This window comes from Leopardus geoffroyi, chromosome X, assembly GCF_018350155.1.
Source record: "Leopardus geoffroyi isolate Oge1 chromosome X, O.geoffroyi_Oge1_pat1.0, whole genome shotgun sequence".
Lineage (NCBI taxonomy): Eukaryota > Metazoa > Chordata > Mammalia > Carnivora > Felidae > Leopardus > Leopardus geoffroyi.
The window spans coordinates 41,206,021-41,226,460 of record NC_059343.1 but is presented as its reverse complement, the minus strand read 5'-3'; the positions used below and the strand labels follow the sequence as shown (position 1 = coordinate 41,226,460).

Here is a 20,440-nt window from a genome sequence, read left to right as displayed (position 1 = left end):
ATTAGGATCACATAACTATTTGGACGTAAGTAATAATTCATTCTTAGCAAATGAGTCCCATCGAATGATTATATGAGAAAATTTTCACATAAAAAGGTATTAAGTCATAAAAGAAAATTCTAGGTTCTGTAAATGTCATTGTACATATGAAACATTTTGTTTTTCAAGCCCGACTTTTAAAAATATCCAATAATATTTTCCAACGGCAAACTAGATATATAAAATAAACCTATTAGCATCCACAAAGGTCTAGCTGTAAATTCTGAAATTACCTTTTTTTGCCTCTTGATTCCTTTTCCTTCTATACTTTTAATTAAATAAAACTTTTAATTAAACAAAACCAACTTAATAAACCCAACTAAAAGATTCATATGGTGGACAGTGGCAACAACTAAACATACTTCTTTCTGGGGGGACTAATGATTTAGTGAGAGCACATATATATTTAACAGCTTGTAAACTCAGGAACAATTCTGACAATGATTCAAAACAAATTTACCCAAGTATTCTACTTCATTTGTAATATAAGCTATACTAAGAGACTCTGGAATTCCAAACAACCTTTTTAGTGTCGTAGTTACTTATGAAAGCAAAAACCACCTAGGTAGTATGTTTCATTTTTCCAGCCAAGACAAATCACACAATTTTTTTTTCCTGGCGTGGAGGAGGATATTCCACTTGACCCCATATTGGTTACGTAAACTCTGACAAGTTATTTATCCTCTTCAGGGCTTAGTTTCCTTATCTATAAAATAAGGACAATAATATAAACTCACTGATTTCTTGTGAGGCTGAGATGAGGTAATGTTTGTACACTGCTTAGTATAGTGCCTGATATGTAGTAAGCACTCAATTTTTAAAATTACTTAATCTGAACCAAAAAATATGCTTAATTTAATGTTGGTTTTACAAGTTTATTTTAAGCTTTTATAAGCCTCACTACAATATCATTTACTCTAAAGAGTAAGACTTGAGATAAGGCAATCCTTTTTTAAAATTCTTCCAAGCCTAAATGCAATGTGGTGTCTTGGATGGGATCCTGGAACAGAAAAAGATCATTAGTGGAAGAACTGATGAAACCTCAACAAAGTCTAGAATTTAGATGATAGTAATGTCCCTGTGTTGGTTCCTTAGCTTTGACAAATGTACTGTGGGCAAGTGAGACATTATTCACATTAGGGGAAACTGAAACTGTGTGAGGGGTACATGGCAACTGTATTACGTCTACAACTTTTCTGTAAATCTAAAACTATTCTAAAATAAAAAAAGGCCATAAAAAAATCATCCAAAGGGAATTATCTGCAAAATACCAAAGGGACCTCGTCATCAGGTGGTGTCATGCCGAAGGCAGGCCTGGAATGATCATAATGTATATAGATGTCATAGGGTTCCTAAGCACAACTGCACGCTGAACCGTCAATCCACTCGATTAAGCTCTCATACTCTGACTTACCCCCTCTGTCAGTCTTTCATTCTCTTCCCTTTGTGGTTCTCACCCTAAACTGACACCCATTCTCTCCTTTTGGAAGGCAGAGCAAGAGAAGACATACAGTAAAAAGTTTTCAAAAGCAAGAAGTACTGGTTACTGACAGAATAACTGCCACCATCATGGCAAACCGGATGTAATACGATGTTAAGTTTTTATTCACATGCATTCAGACACCAACCTCAAAAGAAAGAAAAAAAGGGGAGGGAGGGAAGAAAAGGAGAACCGCTGATCCTTGTTGTGCTAACAATGAATAAACGTGATTCAAGCAAAAATGCAATCAAATGTATGCTTTACCGCATCTCCTACGGAGACTTAAATAAAACCACCCACAGAGTTCCAAAGGACCATTTGGACCTAAACACCGCTCAGGCTGAAGACTGGTCAAAGAGCTGTGTGTAAGCATAAAGTGAGTTTCCTTTCAGCCTAGCATTTCCCAGCACTGCCAGCACGGTACGGTACGGCATACCATCACTTTACCACTATTATTACGTGTACTTCCAAGTTTTGTTTGTTTGTTTGTTTGCTTGCCTTTGCTTCATTGAATTTTATTTTTCGAGACCTGCATGACAACTTCAGAACTCGCTAAAGGTAGTGAGATAGCTGAGAACTGCTTAGGGGAAGTTCTGCCCTAGGTCTTTCGTTCTCCTTCCGGCAGGAAATGACAAGTCTGGCATCAAGGCTCACCGGACACACGGACCTGTCGGGTGCAGCGGTGCTGCCTAATGCTGAAGTTAGAACTTCTGTCCACCCGGCAGAGATGGCAGAAGTGCTGCTGCCCCTGGCCCTGCCCACGGATCAGAGTGTTTTTCAGGGCTGAGCCAGGCACCAGCTTCAGAATCCTCAACCAGGAGTCCAATTAGCCATGATCACTCTCACAATCAGAACTGGAAAACAATCTTATAAAACCTACATGCCATCCCTGACCTGTGCTATTCACAATGAACAAGGAAAGAAAAGGTCAGATTTAAATGTTATTGCTCTATTTCAGTATATTTATGCATTTCAAGAAATGCCTCATTAAGGTAAGATCAAAGAGAAAAATAAATGAAAAGGCCAGAAAAGAAAAGAAGCCACAAGATGAAAGCAAGTTAAATGGTCCTGACAACTTAAAAAAAACCACGAGTCAAGTCAAGGAATAACTTAGTTGTAAGAAAAGAACTTACCCATTTCTGCGAGGTCTTCATTGAGTTCCTTGAGCCAGAAGATGTCCATGTCGTCTAGGTCATAGCGACACACAGATGCTGCCAACTCCATGATGTTGATGTAGCCAGGTTCTGTGCTTTCCGAGCTGGAGCAGCGGATGTACTTCCGGGGCCGCATAAACAGAACATCCTTTACTTTCTCAGCCACAACCCTAGAAAAGTGAAAGGAAGATACTGATAACAGTCGACAAATGACAGATTCTAGGGACTGACTGGGTGGGACCAACGGCACTCAGGCCATATGGTGGAGTTGAATGTTCTCCCTTGCCTCCATAGGGGGAGATCCCTTGCTCTGCCAACTGAGAGGTACGACAGATCCCTACCTAGAAAGTAAATGGTTCTACAGATTCAGTTTTGTCATCTGCCGTGAACATTCTGACTGCTAATGAGATATTTCAGTTATACTTATCGCTCCTGGGTCTCTATTATCATTCATTCTAATAATGTTGCATTGTGTGTTCTTGGTGCAATAGCTACCACGTTTGTTTAGAAGGGGGAACTGAGGAAGAGGTGATACCTGCACAAAGGCACAGCAGATTCCATACCAAAGATATATTTCAGCCAAAGTCATGATTTTCTGCCATGGAGGCAATACTGGATGGTGGTTAAGAGCACAGAGTATAGACTGGGGCGCCTGGGTGGCTCAGTTGGTTAAGCGTGCAACTCTTGATTTGGCTACTAGCACAGAGCCTGCTTGGGATTCTCTCACCCTTTCTCTCTGCCCCTTCCCAACTTAAAAAAAAAGTACAGGCTATAGACTCACAAGCCTGGTTTTTCTGCCACTTACTCACATAGTCATCTTGGGGAACTACTTTCTTTTTTTTTAATTTTTTAAGTTTTATTTATTTTGAGAGGGGGAGAGAGAGAGAGAGAGAGAGAGAGAGAGAGCACGAACGGGGTTGGAGCAGAGAGAGAATCCTAAGCAGGCCCCACACAGTGCAGAACCCGTTGTGGGGCCTGGACTCAGCAACCCTGAGATTATGACCAGAGCCGAAATCAAGAGTTGGCCGCTTAACCGACTGTGCCACCCAGGCACCCTGGGAACTACTTAGTTTCTATAAGGTTTGGTTTTCTTAGCTAAAAAGTAAGGACAGTAGTCATAAATTATGATACAATAATATTAAACTTGCAGGGCTATTATGACATGTGAAATAAATATATAAAGTGCTTAGCATAGTATATAGTAAAAAAAAAGATGTTTAATAATGTTATTACTATATTTCTCGTTATTTTCACTATTTATGTAAATGAGGTGAAGCCTAAAGGCCACGGACTTCTATAAACTTCAGGCATTTCCTAGCCATACATGATAGTGACCATAAGTCTGGGCCAGGGTAACATGACAGGATGAAAGATTCCTGTTCCTCTATCAACTTCTCCAGCAAGCCTGAGCAAACCTGTATTTCCTCTCACCCCTCCTGACACTTAGGAACCCAAGCCAAGGAAACCAAGCAAGGGAAGAAATAGAAGTTTCTCACTAATGACGTATTCTGCAATCAATGTTTTAGATACTGCATGAAGCATCAGAATACAAACAAGAGGAAATCTGGATTCTTATTCTCTTGCAATTTTAGTTTATTTTTATTTTTTTAAGTAGGCTCGATGCCCAGTGTGGAGCCCAATGTAGGGCTTGAACTCAAGATGCTGAGATTGCAGAGATCAAGACCTGAGCTGAGATCAATAGTCAGACACTTAACAGACTAAGCCACCTAGGCACTCTTCCCTGGCAATTAAAAAATTTTTTTTAATTTTTATTTATTTTTGAGAGAAGGAGAGACAGAGTGACACAGAATCCAAAGGAGACTCCAGGCTCCGAGCTGTCAGCACAGAGCCCAATGCGGGGCTTGAACTCACGAACTGCGAGATCATGACCCGAGCTGAAGTCAGATGCTTAACCGACTGAGCCACCCAGGTGCCCCTAAAAACATTTTTTTAATGTTTATTTATTGTTGGGGGCGGGGAGGGAGACAGGGAGGGAGGAAGAGAGAGAGAGAGAGGCAGGCAGGCAGGCAGAGGTAGACTGAGACACAGAATCTGAAGCAGGCTCCAGGCTGTCAGCACAGAGCCTGATGCAGGGCTTGAACCCATGAGCCGTGAGATCATGACCTGAGCTGAAGTCATTTAACCAACTGAGCCACCCAGGCGCCCCATTCCCTGGAAATTTTAAAGAACACAGTGGACCCTCTAAAAAAGAGAGAAAGAAATATGTACATATATCATAAAATGAAAACTGTTTCTCTGTTGTGGAGCCAGTTTCTTTACTCGAGAGTTACTATATATGTAGAAGGATTCATAAACATAAATGTATTCGTATAAAGACATGTAAGTATACATAGGCATAGTCCACCTTGTAAATATACAGTAAATATTTCTTCCTAAGCATTCTTCCACAAGGTTATGATTCCACATAATGTATGTTGAATAAAGTTAATAACTATATGCTTTTGCACATTTTAACTTTCCTACCATATGAAGTTTTTAAAGCCAAAGGCGACAAATATTTGAGGAAAAAAGCAGAACCCTAAAATATTTATTGAAGCTAAAAACTTGGGAACTGCTGACAGAGGCCTGCTTCCAACTGAAATGAACCCAACTGAAAAGGACAGGACATGCATATGAATTCTCCCAAGACAATGAGATTAAATATGCTATGCTTATTTGGTGCATGGCCTATGAGGTAATTATAGAATATCTAATTTTTTTCAAGATTCATCTTGTTCTAAAAGAAAGAATATTTTGCTAACTATTCATATTGATTGCCTCAAATTCTATGTGGAACAAGGTAGACTATAAATGTTCTTGACTTAAACTAACATGTTTATTAAGCTTCTGGAAGAAACCTCAGACTATGACCACACACACACACACACACTATATATATATATATATATATATATATATATATATATATATATATATATATATATATATATCTTATACATATATACATACATACACACATATATATTTTAAAGTTTATTATAAGTAATCTCTACACCCAATGTGGGGCCTGAACTCATGAACATGAGATCAAGAGCTGCATGCTTCTTTGACTGAGCCAGCCAGGTGCCCTGAAGGCAAATATATTTTATTCATCATTTATTTAAAGAAATTGGATGTTCTTTCGGCTCAGGTCATGATCTCACGGTTCGTGGGATCAAGCCCTGTGTCGGGTTCTGTGCTGACAGTGTGGAGCCTGCTTGGGATTCTTTCTCTCCCTCTCTCTCTCTGCCCCTCCCCCACTCACACTCTCTCTCCCTCCCTCTCTCTGCCCCTCCCCCACTCACGCTCTCTCTCCCTCCCTCTGTCTCTCTCAATAAATAAATAAGTGAAACTTAAAAAAAAAGCCATCAGATATAAAGGAAGAGATTAAAAAACGTGTTTATCACCAATATATAATAAACTCTTACAAATCAATTAGAAAAAGACAGACAAGTAGACAAGAAACTTGAATAGATACTTCACAAATAAGGCTATCCACATGGCAAGAAAACTTCTTAACGGTTCTCAACCTCATTAGTTATCAGAGAAATGCAGATCGAAATCATAATTACTATTACCTACCAGAATGGCTAAACTTGGAAAGGCTGACCAAAAACTGACATTACTTAAGTGTTTGTAAGGAAGCAAACAGACCTCTCCTACACTGCCGGTGGGTGTGTGAATTAGTACAACCACTTTGGCAAACTACTCAGCAGCAGATATCCTAGCTGAACATCATACCCTAGGACCTAGTAAACCCACTCTGAGGAATATACTTAACAAAAAAATAGACATACGTATGTCAAAGGAAGAAAGATGTCTATATTAGCTGAAAACTGGAAGTGATACAAATACCTATCAAGATCAGAATGGATAAATAAAATGTGGAATATTGACAAAATGGACTATGACACAGAAGTGAAGCTTAATAAACTAGTACATGCAACAGCATGGATAAATCTCACAACTGTTATGATGAACAGAACAATCTAGCCTCAATATCAAGTTCAAAAACTGTCACCTATGGAGAGGGAAGTCAGTTACTGGGCATGAGCAGGAGGGCTTCTGGGGTGTTGGTCACATTCTATTTTTCGATCTGAGTGGCAGTTAAACAAGTGTACTTCATTCATGAAAGTTCACTGAGTTATACAGTTATGCTCTGGTCACTTCTCTATGTGTATATTATACTTCAATGCAAGATTTATAATGATAATGATGACAATGACGTTATGTCACTCATCTTTTCATATGTAACTTGAACTAAAGGTCTGAATCTAAGGACCGAATCTATAGCAGCGAACATACTATAGACTGAAACGGTAATACTAAAGGCAAGGAAATGTACGGGTAAAGGTGAAGTTAATTCAAATCTCGCATGGAGAAATTTGTGTAGAGGGGAAGGTCTATGAGAATTAGTGAAAAATATTACTTTGGGATTTTTAAAATGCAGCTTTAACATCTTCAAGTACATACCACATGGCTGCAGCTGGGGAAAATTCCAGGATTATCCCTGGGTCATTTTCTTCTCTGGGCAATATATCCTAGGTATAGAGACATTCTTTGAATGGTCACCAGAACAACTGATCAAATCAGCAAAAGCTCATAAGCCCAGAGGTATGAGCAATTTTGCCAGAATGATGTTAAGTAAGGGCAGTTTTTGATTTGGATGCTCGAATGTAAATGAATGTTGTAATAACTTCGTGGGTGACTGACCTTTGGTGAAAGGACCCACAGCCACACCTGCTTAGCTCCATAGAAAAAAGGCCTACCCACCGGCTCCTCAGGGTAGGCCAGATTCACAGCATGTGAACACTGCTGTTTGACACTGAGGAGGCAACAAAAGAAAGCTGCAACTACTCTAACCTGACCGACGGCCTCCCCTATATATTATGCACAATGAATCTTTAGTGTGTCTTTGGTTGATCTAAATATTTGGCAGGTAGAGACTATGCTTCATTTCCTGGAGTGGATTAGGATCATTTGTGAACAGCACAGAAATTGCACAATACTTTATCATTATGGGTTTTTTAAAGGCTTGAAATAAATGTCTTAAAAACTACCTAAATAGGAGCCCCTTTATATTACTATCTCTAGTAGTTCCCCAAATTTCTCCTGTTAATCTGGCCACTCTGGGTTGACTGCCTCTCTATCAAACTCCACGCCTCATCTATGAAACAAAGGACAATTATAACCTCTGTGACAGCTGGTATTTTCAAAATCTCACATGCTCTTTTACAATGTGACTTTGCTACTCCCCCATCAAGTGGTGAAGTCTATTTCTCCTCTTCTTCAATCAGGGAGGGCTTACGACTGTTTCCACCGACAGAATATGGCAGAAGTGATGCTATGAGAAGTGCAAGGCCAGGTCTTAAAAGGAAATACACCTTTCACCTTATTGGCCGGAACACGCGCAGGTGCCTGAGGCCTGTAAGAAGTCTGTCTGTGCTGAGACTGTTGTGCTGTGAGGAAACCAAAACGCATGGAGAAGCCATGTACGGTCTATGTCATCCCAGCCCAGGTGACAGACATGTTAGTGAATACGCCTTCAGATGATTATAGCCCCCAGCTGCTGAGTCACCCCCAAATTTCAAGTCTTGCTGGATGAGGCCATAGATATCACAGAGCAGAGACAAGCCATCTCCACTCTGCCCATCCGATTTCCTGACCCACAGAATCCATGAGTGTAACATAGCTGCTTGAAGCTGCTAAGTCTGGGGGCAATAGTAAGTGGGAAAGCCACCGGAGGGCTGCTTTAAACTTTAAGATGTGTGTATGAAGGCGCTCTCTACATTGTGCTTCTGACGGAGTCTCATAATTGAAAGCAAGAGTGGCAGACTGGTGCCGCATGAAACGGAACAGGAAAGGAAGTGTGGGGAGAGTGGGGCAAGGAGAACAGGGGAGGTGAGAGAGGCAGGATGATAAAATGGAGCAGTGGAGCGGGAGGCAGGCTTGGGCTCCCATTTATCATCAGGGCCATTCTTCCTTTGACTCACTATATGGAATCTGAGTATCTTTTGAAAGTAGGGTCAAGAAGATCTCCTTTAATACTGAGTCTGGGGTATGAGGCAAAGAAGAATCAAAGACAGCTCCAAGAATTTTGGCTCGAAAGACTGAAAAGACACAGCACAAAGAATGGATCTGCCATCAGTTAAACACAGGAAACTACAGGTGGAGCTAGTTTGGGAAGAAGATCAATAGTTCAGTTTGGGACATTTGAAGTCTCAGATGCCTACTGGACATCCAAATGGAGATGCTGAATTGGTGGTTATATATTTGAGCCTGGAATTTAGTGAAGAAAGTGCTGCTCTCCATAGTCCAGTTAGTTCAATGTTTACATTCCAAAAAGAAATAGGGGCCTGTCTGAATATCTATCCAAAATATCTAAAAGAGGAATATCTGAATATCCCTCTTTAAGTATCATTAGTGATTGATAATAAACTGTTAAGTGAAAAAAGCAAGTTCTAGAACATTCCCATTTATATATATATATATATATATATATATATATATATATATATATATAGACAAGCGTGTGTATAAGCATATATACAATGCAGTTGATGGTTTGTATTCTGATTCATTTTTGTTTTCACATTAAGTCAGTAATTCATCTATAATTAAAAGCATACACACACACACACACACACAGTAAATACATCAACCACTTGCGTGTCATAGAAATTATAATGCATGCTTCCTTTCAACCAAACATGAAGCACTGTTTTCCTTCCATTGTAACCTTGTGGCAACAGAAACTATTTAAATATACAAATGAAAACCTAAAACAAAAAAAAATGATCTGAAGCTTGTTTATTGTTGACTAGCATTAAAAAATATCCATGGTCTACCTAAAAACATGTAATGAAGTTAACACCAACTTCATTTGTTGAACTTGCTTTCAAAAAGTTCCTTGTGGTAGTCAACAGACTTATCTCAACAGCCGTAACTTACAGTGCAAGCTGGCTCTGTGATTGTCTGCACCTCTCCCCTCAACTGCCACACACCCTGCACTACGCTAAAGAAACAACTGCAGAAAGGACAGTGCAACAGAGGGAAAGATCTGGCTTGAAAACCAGAACAAAGATTCTGAAATATGCTTCACTTACTCTGCTGTATCACTTTCCCCTCCTTTTCAGTTATGACAGCCCCAAGGATCAGGTCAATTAACTTCTATATATCCAAAATTACTTAAGTCCATTAGGAAATAAAATTCTGAAGCATTCTGACAATCTTGTGGATTAGGTAATAAATAAAAAGCAAGTGTTTAGCTTATTAGTATTTAAGTTTCTCTAGCCGACTGATTAATCTGTCTGCAGGCAATTAGGCAAGTAACTGAAACACAAACATTAAAAATATTACTATTGTGACAGATTGAAGAGGGTCACATATCATCTGATGTTCCTTCTGTCGAGAGGTAGGGTCTATTTCTCTCCCCTTCAGTTCGGGAGCTCTCTGTGACCTGCTCTAATAACATATGGTGGAAGTGGGGTGCCTGGCTGGTTCAGTCGGTACAGAGCAAGGCTCCTGATCTCAGGGTCATGAGTTCAAGCCTGCGTTGGGCATGGACCCTACTTAAAATAAAAATCAGAGGGGCGCCTGGGTGGCGCAGTCGGTTGAGCGTCCGACTTCAGCCAGGTCACGATCTCGCGGTCCGGGAGTTCGAGCCCCGCGTCAGGCTCTGGGCTGATGGCTCAGAGCCTGGAGCCTGTTTCCGATTCTGTGTCTCCCTCTCTCTCTGCCCCTCCCCCATTCATGCTCTGTCTCTCTCTGTCCCAAAAATGAATGTTGAAAAAAAAATTTTTTTAAAAATAAAAAAATAAAAAAATAAAAATCAGAATAAATTAAAAAAAAAAAAAAAAACTATGGTGGAAATAATACTATGCGAGTTTCTGAGCCCAGGTCTTGAGACTAGCAGCTTCCACTTGTTATCTCTCGGAATACTCACTCTTGGAGCCCAGAGGTGCTATGTAAGAAGTCAAATTATGCTGTTGAGAGATCATGTGGAAAGGTCCTAAGACTATATGGGAATTTGGGCAGTGCAGGTCACAGCATCAACTACAGGGTTACATTGGTGAATAGTATCAGTAAGGTCCCTGCGCTCACGGAGCTTTGAGTTTGTAATGCCACTATCAAAGAGTAGCAGAGAAATGCTAGGTGCTCACCAAACTGTTTCGTTTTCCATCTAGGCACACAGCAAGACTGCACTCCCCAGCCTTCCCTGCAGTCAGGTGGGCCAAGTGAGTGAGCTCTGGCCAATGGAATATAGGTGGATAAGCCACTTCAAACCCTAGCACCCCCAAAATCTACCTGTATAACCCTCCACATTGTCTTTTCTTTTCCTGCAGACTGGATTTAGAATTTTGCGGGGAAAGATGGGAGTAGAAATGGACCTAGCCAACAGAGAAGCCACTCATAAAAAAGCCTGAGTCCCTGAAGGACTACATGGGGCAGAGGTGACTCACATCCCCACCTACACTGGATGGAGATAAGTGCAATACATAAAACCTTCACTGTGTTAATACGCTGAGACTTTGGGGGGGGGGATGTCTGTTATAGTAAATGGCCTATCTGGACTAATACAAAGAAGAACCTGTAAAGAGTTACTTCCCAATATTTTCATGTATGTTTTAACTTAAATAAGTAGTCCCCCTTTGTCTGTGGTTTCCCTTTCCACGGTTTCAGTTACCCACAGTCAACCGTGGTCTGGAGGCATATGATCCTCTTTCTGATGTATCATCAGAAGGTCAATAGTAGCCTAATGCTATGTCACGATGCCCATGTCATTCACCTCATTTCATCTCATCAAGTAGGCATTTTATCATCTCACATCATCACGAGAAGGGTGAGATATTTTGAGAGAAGACAGCACATTCACATAACTTGTATTATAGTATGTTGTTGTAATTGTTACATTTTATTAGTTATCTTAATCGTTTACTGTACCTAGTTTAGAAATTAAACTTTATCGTAGGTGTGTATGTATAGGAAAAAACATAGCATACATAGGGTTTGGCACTATCCAGTTTCAGGCAACCAGTAGGGGTCTTGGAATGTATCCCCAGTGAATGGGGGGTGGGGGACTACTGTATTGTACTGCATTAGATTCATTCTTAAATTTCTCTAACAAATTTATGTTTTAGAATATTTTCTCTAGAGAAGTGAGATTTCTACCAGTAGAAAATAAAGTCACTAACCGATTAGGTTTTCATTTTACTAAACCAACATGGACGAGCTGATCCAAAATAATGGATTAGAAGAGTTTTGCTTTTACATTCTGATATTACTTATATCCTATTGTGAACTGCTAGAGTCTTTATTAAAAACCTTTAGCATAGAATTAAGGAATGTCATCATGCTCTTGATGCACACTGATTTACGATTTTTTAAATTTTGGAAGGTGGGAAGAATGTTTACAATTAAACAATTCACATTTCTTCTTTATATGAAAGTAATACATGATCACTGAAGATACTGGTTTTCAATTTAAAAGCAATCATTCTAAGGTCTAATTATAAAGCATTTACATTTGTTTAGATTTGGCAGTTATATTAGAGGAAAACACAAAGTAGGCTCCATGCCCAGTGTGGCACCCAACGCAGGGTTCGAACTCACGACCCTGTGATCAAGACCTGAGCCGAGATCAAGAATTGGGACACAACTGACTGGGCCATCCAGATGCCCCATAAAGCTACCATCTTTTAATTAAAAAACTGTTCAAATATTCTCTCAATTGTGTAAATAACTCAACTGTTACCACGCACCTCCTTAACTGGTAGGAGGTTTGTAATCTATGAAAACAACAATACTGAAGACATATAAAAAGAAACACTAACGCAAAAAGTTAGAAAATTAGCCAATAAAAAGGAACACAAATACTGTTCTGTCTTATAGTGTGGGGGAAAAAAGTAACATAGTTGGACAGAGTGAAGTATAAATAGAGAAATCAGCATCTCAAGTCAAAGTAGGAAAACAAATTTTTAAAGTCACCTTGGTAGATTTGTGAAAGAAGGGATTTGTAAAAATAGGACTGGGATTACTTGGCAATTCAAGAACTGGGTTTTCTTCCACAGCGGCATGGCACCGAGGTGGGGGGGGGCGCTGGGGTCTCGCGCCTATCACTTTCTAAAAGGAGGCTGGCTCAACAAATGAGCAGGGACACACGGACGTCCACATGTGACAGAATGAAGCTGGGCCTTAACACTCCACAACATATACAAAAGTTAACTCAAATGGATCGAAGACGCAAGTGTAGGAGATGAAACTATAAGATTCTTGGGAGAAAACAGGTGCAAAACTTCAAAATCTTGGTTTAGGCAATGACTCCTTAGATATGACACCAAAAGGGGAAGCAACCAAAGCAAAAAACAAACTAAACTTCATCAAAACTAAAAACTTTTGTGCTTCAAAGGACACTACCAAGAAAGTGAAAAGACAACTCATAGAATGAGAGAAATTATTTGTAAATCATGTGTCTGATAAGAGACTTATATCCAGAATATGTAAGGAACTTTTAGAACTCAGTAACAAAACAAACAGCCCAATTTTTTTTTTTTTTAATTTTTTTTTTTTTTCAACGTCTATTTATTTTTGGGACAGAGAGAGACAGAGCATGAACGGGGGAGGGGCAGAGAGAGAGGGAGACACAGAATCGGAAACAGGCTCCAGGCTCTGAGCCATCAGCCCAGAGCCCGACGCGGGGCTCGAACTCCCGGACCGCGAGATCGTGACCTGGCTGAAGTCGGACGCCCAACCGACTGCGCCACCCAGGCGCCCCAAACAGCCCAATTTTTAAAATGGAGAAAAGATCTGAATAATTTCTCCAAAGAAAAAATATATACGAGGTATGTATGAATGTAGTATATAAAAATGGGACATTCCAAAACCGCTGGTCAGGGGACTCTGTTGCCTTGTTCACCAACGGGTCAGATTTTTAGCAGCTGAAGGCATCTATTCCAAAGTGAATGTGATGAAACATAAAGAAGTAAAGACGAGGTGATTCACTTTGGCTGTCTGAACAGCAGTGTTTCATAGGAAGAGAAAAAAAAATCACACAAAGGCTTCTTTTTGTAATAAAGTAGAAAAGCTCTCTTTCAAAAAGAATATACACATGGCTAATAAGCACATGAAGAAAAGATACTCAACATCATTAGCCATTAGGCAAATGCAACTTAACACTATGGAGAGATCTGCTTTATATCCACCAGGATGGCTATAATCAAAACGACAGGCAATAACAAGTGTTGGTAAAGACACGGAGAAAATGAAACCCTCATATATTGCTGGTAGGAATAGAAGATACAGATGCTCTGGAAAACAGTTTGACAGTTCCTCAAAATGTTAAAGACACAGTTACCACAGGACTCAGTAATTCTACTCCTAGGTACATGCCCACGAGAAATGAAAACTAAGTCCACTCAAAAACTTGTACAAGAATGCTCACAGCAGCATTATTTATAATAGTTAAAACATGGAAACAATCCAAACATCCATCGACTGATGAACAAACTAACAAATATGGTATATCCATACAATGGAATATTATTTGGCCATAATAAGTTAACGAAATACTGATACATACTACTACGTGGATAAACCTTGAAAATGTTATGCTGCATTAAAGAAGTCAGACTCAGAGGCTACACACTGTATGATTCCATTTATATGAAATGTCCAGAAAAGGCAAATCCATAGAGACAGAAAGTAGGTTAGTGGTTGTTATAGACTGAATTGTGTTCTCCCAAAATTTTAATGTTGAAGCTCTAACTCCCAGTGTAACTATAGTTGAAGATGGGGCCTATCAAGAGATAACAAAGGTTAAGTGAAGTCATAAAGTGGGGACCTAATCTTGATAGGGTTGGTGGGTCCTTATAAGAAGAAAAAGAGATGCCAGACCTTGACTTCTCTTTCTGTCTCTCCCCCACCCTCTGTGCACACAGAGGAAAGGCCACGTGAGAATCTTTTAAAAAAAAAAAAAAAAAGGCAAGCTGCACATTTATAAAAATACATGATGGTCATGTGACAAACCTGAAACTAGACTTGACTGAAGAACTTAGTGAAATCCCCCTACCTCCCAATTTCCTATTTAAAAAATTTTTAAAGTTTATTTATTTTGAGAGAGAGAGAGAGAGAGAGAGAGCGAGCGCAAGCGAGAGAGAGTGACAGCCAGCATGAGAGGGTGAGAGGGCTAGGGGCAGAGAAAGAGGGAGACAGAATTCCAAGCAGACTCCTTGCTGACACAGCACAGAGCCCAATGCGGGGCTTGAACTCATGAACCATTACATCATGACCTGAACTGAAAGAGTCAGGTGCTTAACTGACTGAGCCACCCAGGTACCCACCCACCCCAATTTCCTAGTTTGATCTATTAAAGTTTACTTGTTAGTTGTAGGTTTCCTTACAATAAACTCTTTCCATCAAGTGCTTGAGAAAGTGAAAAATCTTTTCACTTTTAGTATAGGAAATACAAGTGGTTAAAAGAGAAGGTTTATTATTAGCCCTTCCTACTTACTGTTATTCCCTGATCTTCTTTGTTTTTATGCCCTTCCCTTCCTAACGTCATCTTTGCTTTTCTTACTTGTAATGTATTTTGGTTCTTCACTAATTTTCTTTCCTAACATCCACTCATTTTCCTCTTTGCTTTTGTCCTAGTCTCCTCACATCAATAAGTGTGCGTTGAAAACCTCCTATTTGACAACAGGAGCTCTGCTTTTAGGTAGCTTATAGTCACATCTTGTTGTCTTTCTTTTCTCTTCTCATCACGCATTTCTGTGCCTTCCTGTGCCCACTATCACATTTTCTTACCCATTTTTATGCTCCTCTATTTGTGATGACTGTTCATATGTATATAGGCTTCCCAGTGTTACTGCTATGGTATATGAAAATACGGACAAGAAGGACATGAAAATGTCTGACTCTTGTGTTCACTCATGATGCTGCACTGATTTTGAGGAGACAGGAGATGGCGTTGATGACGACAGAGCTAGTGAGGCTCAGGAAATGTGCTGGGCAAGACTGTGGAGCTTTCTCCATGGGTGGAGTGGCCTGAGCTCGGGCTTCTAGAAGTGATCTGACAAGTGTTTCCGGGGCATGACGAGGACCTAAAAACCTGAGGCGAGGGGCACAGAATTCAAGGATGTAACTGCTGTCCTTTAGGAACCTAACATGTGCCAGAAAAAGATAAGATGTACAATAAGGTAATTCTCATAGTGAGCAGCGGGTCCCACCAGTCCCCTTATCTGGTGCTTTTCCTTCCATTCCTTCCTTCTTTTCTGCACTCAAAACTCATACCAAGCATTTTATTTCATGCCAGCCTTTGCGCAAAGCACTGGGAAACACAAAGACCAATATGAAAACATGGCTTCCAAACCAGTCATTACTCTTTTTTAAAAAAAAATTTTAATGTTTGTTTGTTTGTGTGAGAGAGACAGACCTCGAGAGAGAGATCGATTGGGAGCGGGGGAGGGGCAGAGAGAGAGGGAGACACAGAATCCGAAGCAGGCTCCGGGCGCTGAGCTGTCAGCACAGAGCCCAACACAGGGTTCAAACTCACGAACCGTGAGATCATGACCTGAGCCAAAGTGGAACACATTACTGACTTAGCCACCTAGGCACCCCAGTCATCACTCTTGAGGAGCTGAACTTACTCCTTTCTCTGGCAGAAAAGTCCTCTCCTACTTAAACTTTCTTCTCAAGTCTTTGTAAATGAAGGTTATGTGCTTATAGTCAACCCGATATTCCAGTTTCATCCCCTTTCATTTGGGTTTATGCATTTCACAGACTGTATGTTTTGACCTTCTATTTACAGATGCTATCACGACAAGGCCCCTATTAAAATGAAGCAACTTCTAATGGGATTATATATTAATAGGTTTCTTACAAGGTTATGTCATTAATGTTGTTTCTCTTCAAAGACTAGTAAATGCTAGTACACTTGGAAATCCTAGTCTCTAAAACCTTATCACAAGTTCAGATCGGACTTCAAGATAGTTTAACCCTGCGAATGGGCACATATTATATCCCTAAATAAATGAGCTTGACTTTAACTACTGGCCTACCCTAGCCTCAGACCATCTGCCACTGGTGGCAGTATATGACTTTGTATTATAAATGTATCATTACCCATTCAAAGTCTCTCCCCAGCCAGCGCACAGATAACCGTAAGATCATTCATTCCTTAAGTCAAAGCAAGTACCTGACAGAAGGCTGTGGAATATTGTCTGGACTGGCTGGTACCTGGACTCCCTTTTCCCATTCTTCCTTCCATGTATCCGCAAAGAGGTAATAGCTGTCAGGGCTAATATGATGAGAATCTGGAAGTTTCATGGCACTGATGAGGTCCTTCCGGAATACCTGAGAAGACATTGTACACATCTTGAGAAGACCATCACTATGAAACTAAAACCATTTAATGTTCTCCTTTTAAAAAGACTATCCTCACCCACTCTACACTTCAACAAGAGACACCTTTAACTTCCTAAATGGCCAGATCAACTTTTATTTGGAAAGTGTTTGAGGTACCGACAGGGAAGCCAGTTTGTTCTGAATTTAATAAAGAGTAAAGAAATTCTTCTTGGAGTGCCTGGGCGGCTCAGTCGGTTGAGTGTCCAACTCTTGATTTTGGCTCAGGTTATGATCACACCATTTGTGAGATCGAACCCCACATCGGGCTCTGCACTGACAGCATGGAGCCTGTTTGGGATTCTCTCTCTCTCCCCCCCTCCCCTGCTCGCTTTTTCTTTCTCTCTCTGTCTCTCAAAATAAATAAATAAACTTAAAAAAATTCTTCTCGAATTATTTCCGAGGGCTCTTTGAATTTAAATCAACAATACAGGTTACTCTAAAACTGTATAAAACAAACAACCTTTAACGCTCTCAAATTAAGCAGTAAGTATCCTTTGATAACTTATAGTTATTTATTTAGCCATCACTTTATTTTTTAATTATTTACTCAGACACATAGAAAAGTTACAGAAATAGTACAGAGCTCCCCTTCATACAGTTTCTTCTAATGTTAATATCTAACATAACCAAAGTACAATTACCTAAACCAGAAAATTAATATTGCTGTAATACTATTAATTAAGCTACAGACCTTATTAAAATGTTACTGATTTTCCCATTAATGTTCTTCTGTTCCAGAATTCAATCCAGAATCCCACATTGCAATTAGTTGTCATGGCTCCTTAGTATTCTCCAGTATGTGAGGCTTTTTCAGTCTTTCCTGGTCTTTCAAGACCCTGACACTTTTGAAGAGTACTAGTCACGTATTTTGGAGAATATCCCCACAATTTGGGTTTGAATGATGTTTTCTCATGATTAAAGCTATTCGCTTTTGGCAAGAACACCACAGAAACGATGCTGTGCCTTTCTTGTTCCATTTTATCAGCAATGTATAATGCCAACGTCCTGTCAGTGGTGATATTAAACTTGATCACTTGGTTAATGTAGTGTCTTGCTGGTTTTCTCCACTGTTAGGTTACTGTATTTCCCTTTGTAATTTATAAATATCCTAGAGGAGATACTTTGAGATTATAAAAATATCCCATTTCTCCTCAAACTTTAGCATCCACTGGTGGATAACTTGCCTGCAACAATTATTACTGTGGTGTTCTAATGGTGATTTTCTATGTCTCTCAGTCCTACATTTATCAATTGGAATTGCTCTGTAAGAAAGATCTGTCCTTTCTTCCGCCTTATTTTTCAATTGTTTAGTTAGATCATTATAGACTTGTAAATATTTCTTTATTCTTTCAGTTATAATCTAGTATTAGTGTTATTTATTTTGTTGCTCAAATTGTTTCACCTTTGATCACTAGGAGCTCTTTTGGGTTGCCTAGCATCTGTGCTCTTTCAATGCATCCCATCCTTTTTTGAGTATTTCCTTAATTCTTTACCTTACAACATGTTCCAGGCACGTTTGTATCTTCTAACTGCTTATAAAAGCTATTGATCTTATATGTTAACTTCACTGAATTCTTTTATTGCTTGCGTTAGTCTTATCATTGATTTTCCTACGGTTTTCCAGATATATTATCATATCATCTGCAAACAGAATTTCATATCTTCTTTACCTAGTCTTCTGTCTCTAATTGGTTTCTCTTGTTTAATGGAATTGGCAGATATTGCACTAACATTTGGAATAGTATTGGGGATAGTGGACACATCTGCCTTCTTCCTGAAATTGGGGGAAATGCATCTAGTGTTCTCTATCAACTAAGATACTAGGTTGAGGACCTAGTATATACACCTAGTGTATGGTGTATATACATTGTATATATGTTAAATTATCTTACAGTTCCTTTTTTCTTGAATGTTTTCGAAGGCCTGGGTACTGAATTTTGTTAAAGGCTTCTTCAGTGAATATGAGAATAATTATATAATTACTTTCCTTATATATTAATATACTGTATGATAATATTGTATTTCTTAATACCAAACAAATTCTGCATTTCTGGAATGAATGTTATTTGGTCATGGTATACCTTCTTACTATGGTTTTGTATTCTGTCTTCCGTTATTTACTATTTCTATATCATATTCATGAGTGATATTTATCTGAAGTTTTCTTTTTTTAATTGCCTTTGTCTTTTAGGTTTAGGTATCAATGTTATGCATGTTTCATAAAAAGAATTAGAACATTTTCCTTCTGTTAACAATGCTCTAGAATAATCTGAGAATTACTGGGACTAACTGGTCCCTATGAAACCATCTGGACTTGGTGCTTTAAAAACTTTTTTTTTAACGTTTACTTATTTTTGAGAGAGGGAGAGTGAGAGAGAGAGAGTGAGAGAGTGTGCACAAGTGGGAGGGGGCAGAGACAGAGGGAGACAGAGAATCGGAAGGAGACTTCAGGCTCCGAGCTGTCAGCACAGAGCCCGACATGGGACTCAATCCCACGAACTGTGAGATCATGACCTGAGCCAAAGTTGGACGCTCAACCGACTGAGCCACCCAGGTGCCCCTGGACTTGGTGCTTTTATTGTGCAGTAGTTCCTAATAACATACTCTACTTATTCTTTGGAAATTGATCACTTTAAGCTTTCTACTTAGTCTAATGGAGTCAAGTTTGGTAATCTGTATTTTCATAAGAGTTATCTATCTTATCCAGTTTTTCAAATTTATTTCTGCAGAGGCTTGCAAAGTATAGGGAGGTCTACTTTGGACAGAAGTGTGGGATCATAAAAATGATGGTGCATATAGAAACTGTGAAAAGCAATATTAATCATTAATGGGGTAATTATGATTTTTCTATGCACTTTAAATATTTTGGTAAACATATTAGAAACTCTCTTATTGTTGGCTATAAGTGTATATAAAAATGAAAAATATAGTATTTATTTAGTATACTGTAATCAAACAATGGAAACATTGAGAACTTAAGTTAATATTTATTTAAAGATTTATCAAGAGTGGGTGGAACAATGCTCACCTTTTTCTGATCATAAATTTAAGATATGGAACAAACATCTGAGATGGAATGTTTTCAATTAATCATTATTTTTAAAAATCTATGATTTCAGGGGCGCCTGGGTGGCTCAGTCGGTTAACCGTCTGACTTCAGCTCAGGTCATGATCTCACGGTTCGTGGGTTCGAGCTCTGCATTGGGCTGTGTTCTGACAGCACAGAGCCTGGAGCCAGTTTTGGATTCTGTATCTCTCTCTCTCTCTCTGCTCTCCCTCCCTTGCTTGTGCTCTCTCTCTCTCTCCCAAAAATAAACAAACATTAAAAAATTAAAAAAATCTATGATTTTGGTTTGTATTTCCCCTT

At 39.3% G+C, this 20,440-nt stretch overlaps 1 protein-coding gene across 10 annotated transcripts in view; it reads right to left on the bottom strand.

Moving 5' to 3' along the window:
* JADE3 (jade family PHD finger 3) overlaps positions 1-20,440 on the bottom strand; it is a 137,433-nt gene that overhangs the window by 28,428 nt on the left and 88,565 nt on the right. For 6 of the 10 annotated variants that reach the window (XR_006711171.1, XM_045473245.1, XM_045473247.1 and 3 more), the window contains 2 exons: positions 16,865-17,022; positions 2,653-2,843 (listed from right to left, as the gene is read on the bottom strand). Coding sequence is in view for 9 of the 10 variants with exons in the window: in XM_045473245.1 (XP_045329201.1) it covers positions 2,653-2,843; positions 16,865-17,022 (349 nt within the window). In the remaining variant the exon portion in view is untranslated. The remainder of the gene's footprint in view (positions 1-2,652; positions 2,844-16,864; positions 17,023-20,440) is intronic. The other 4 variants (XM_045473252.1, XM_045473249.1, XM_045473250.1 and 1 more) reach the window with 1 other exon arrangement.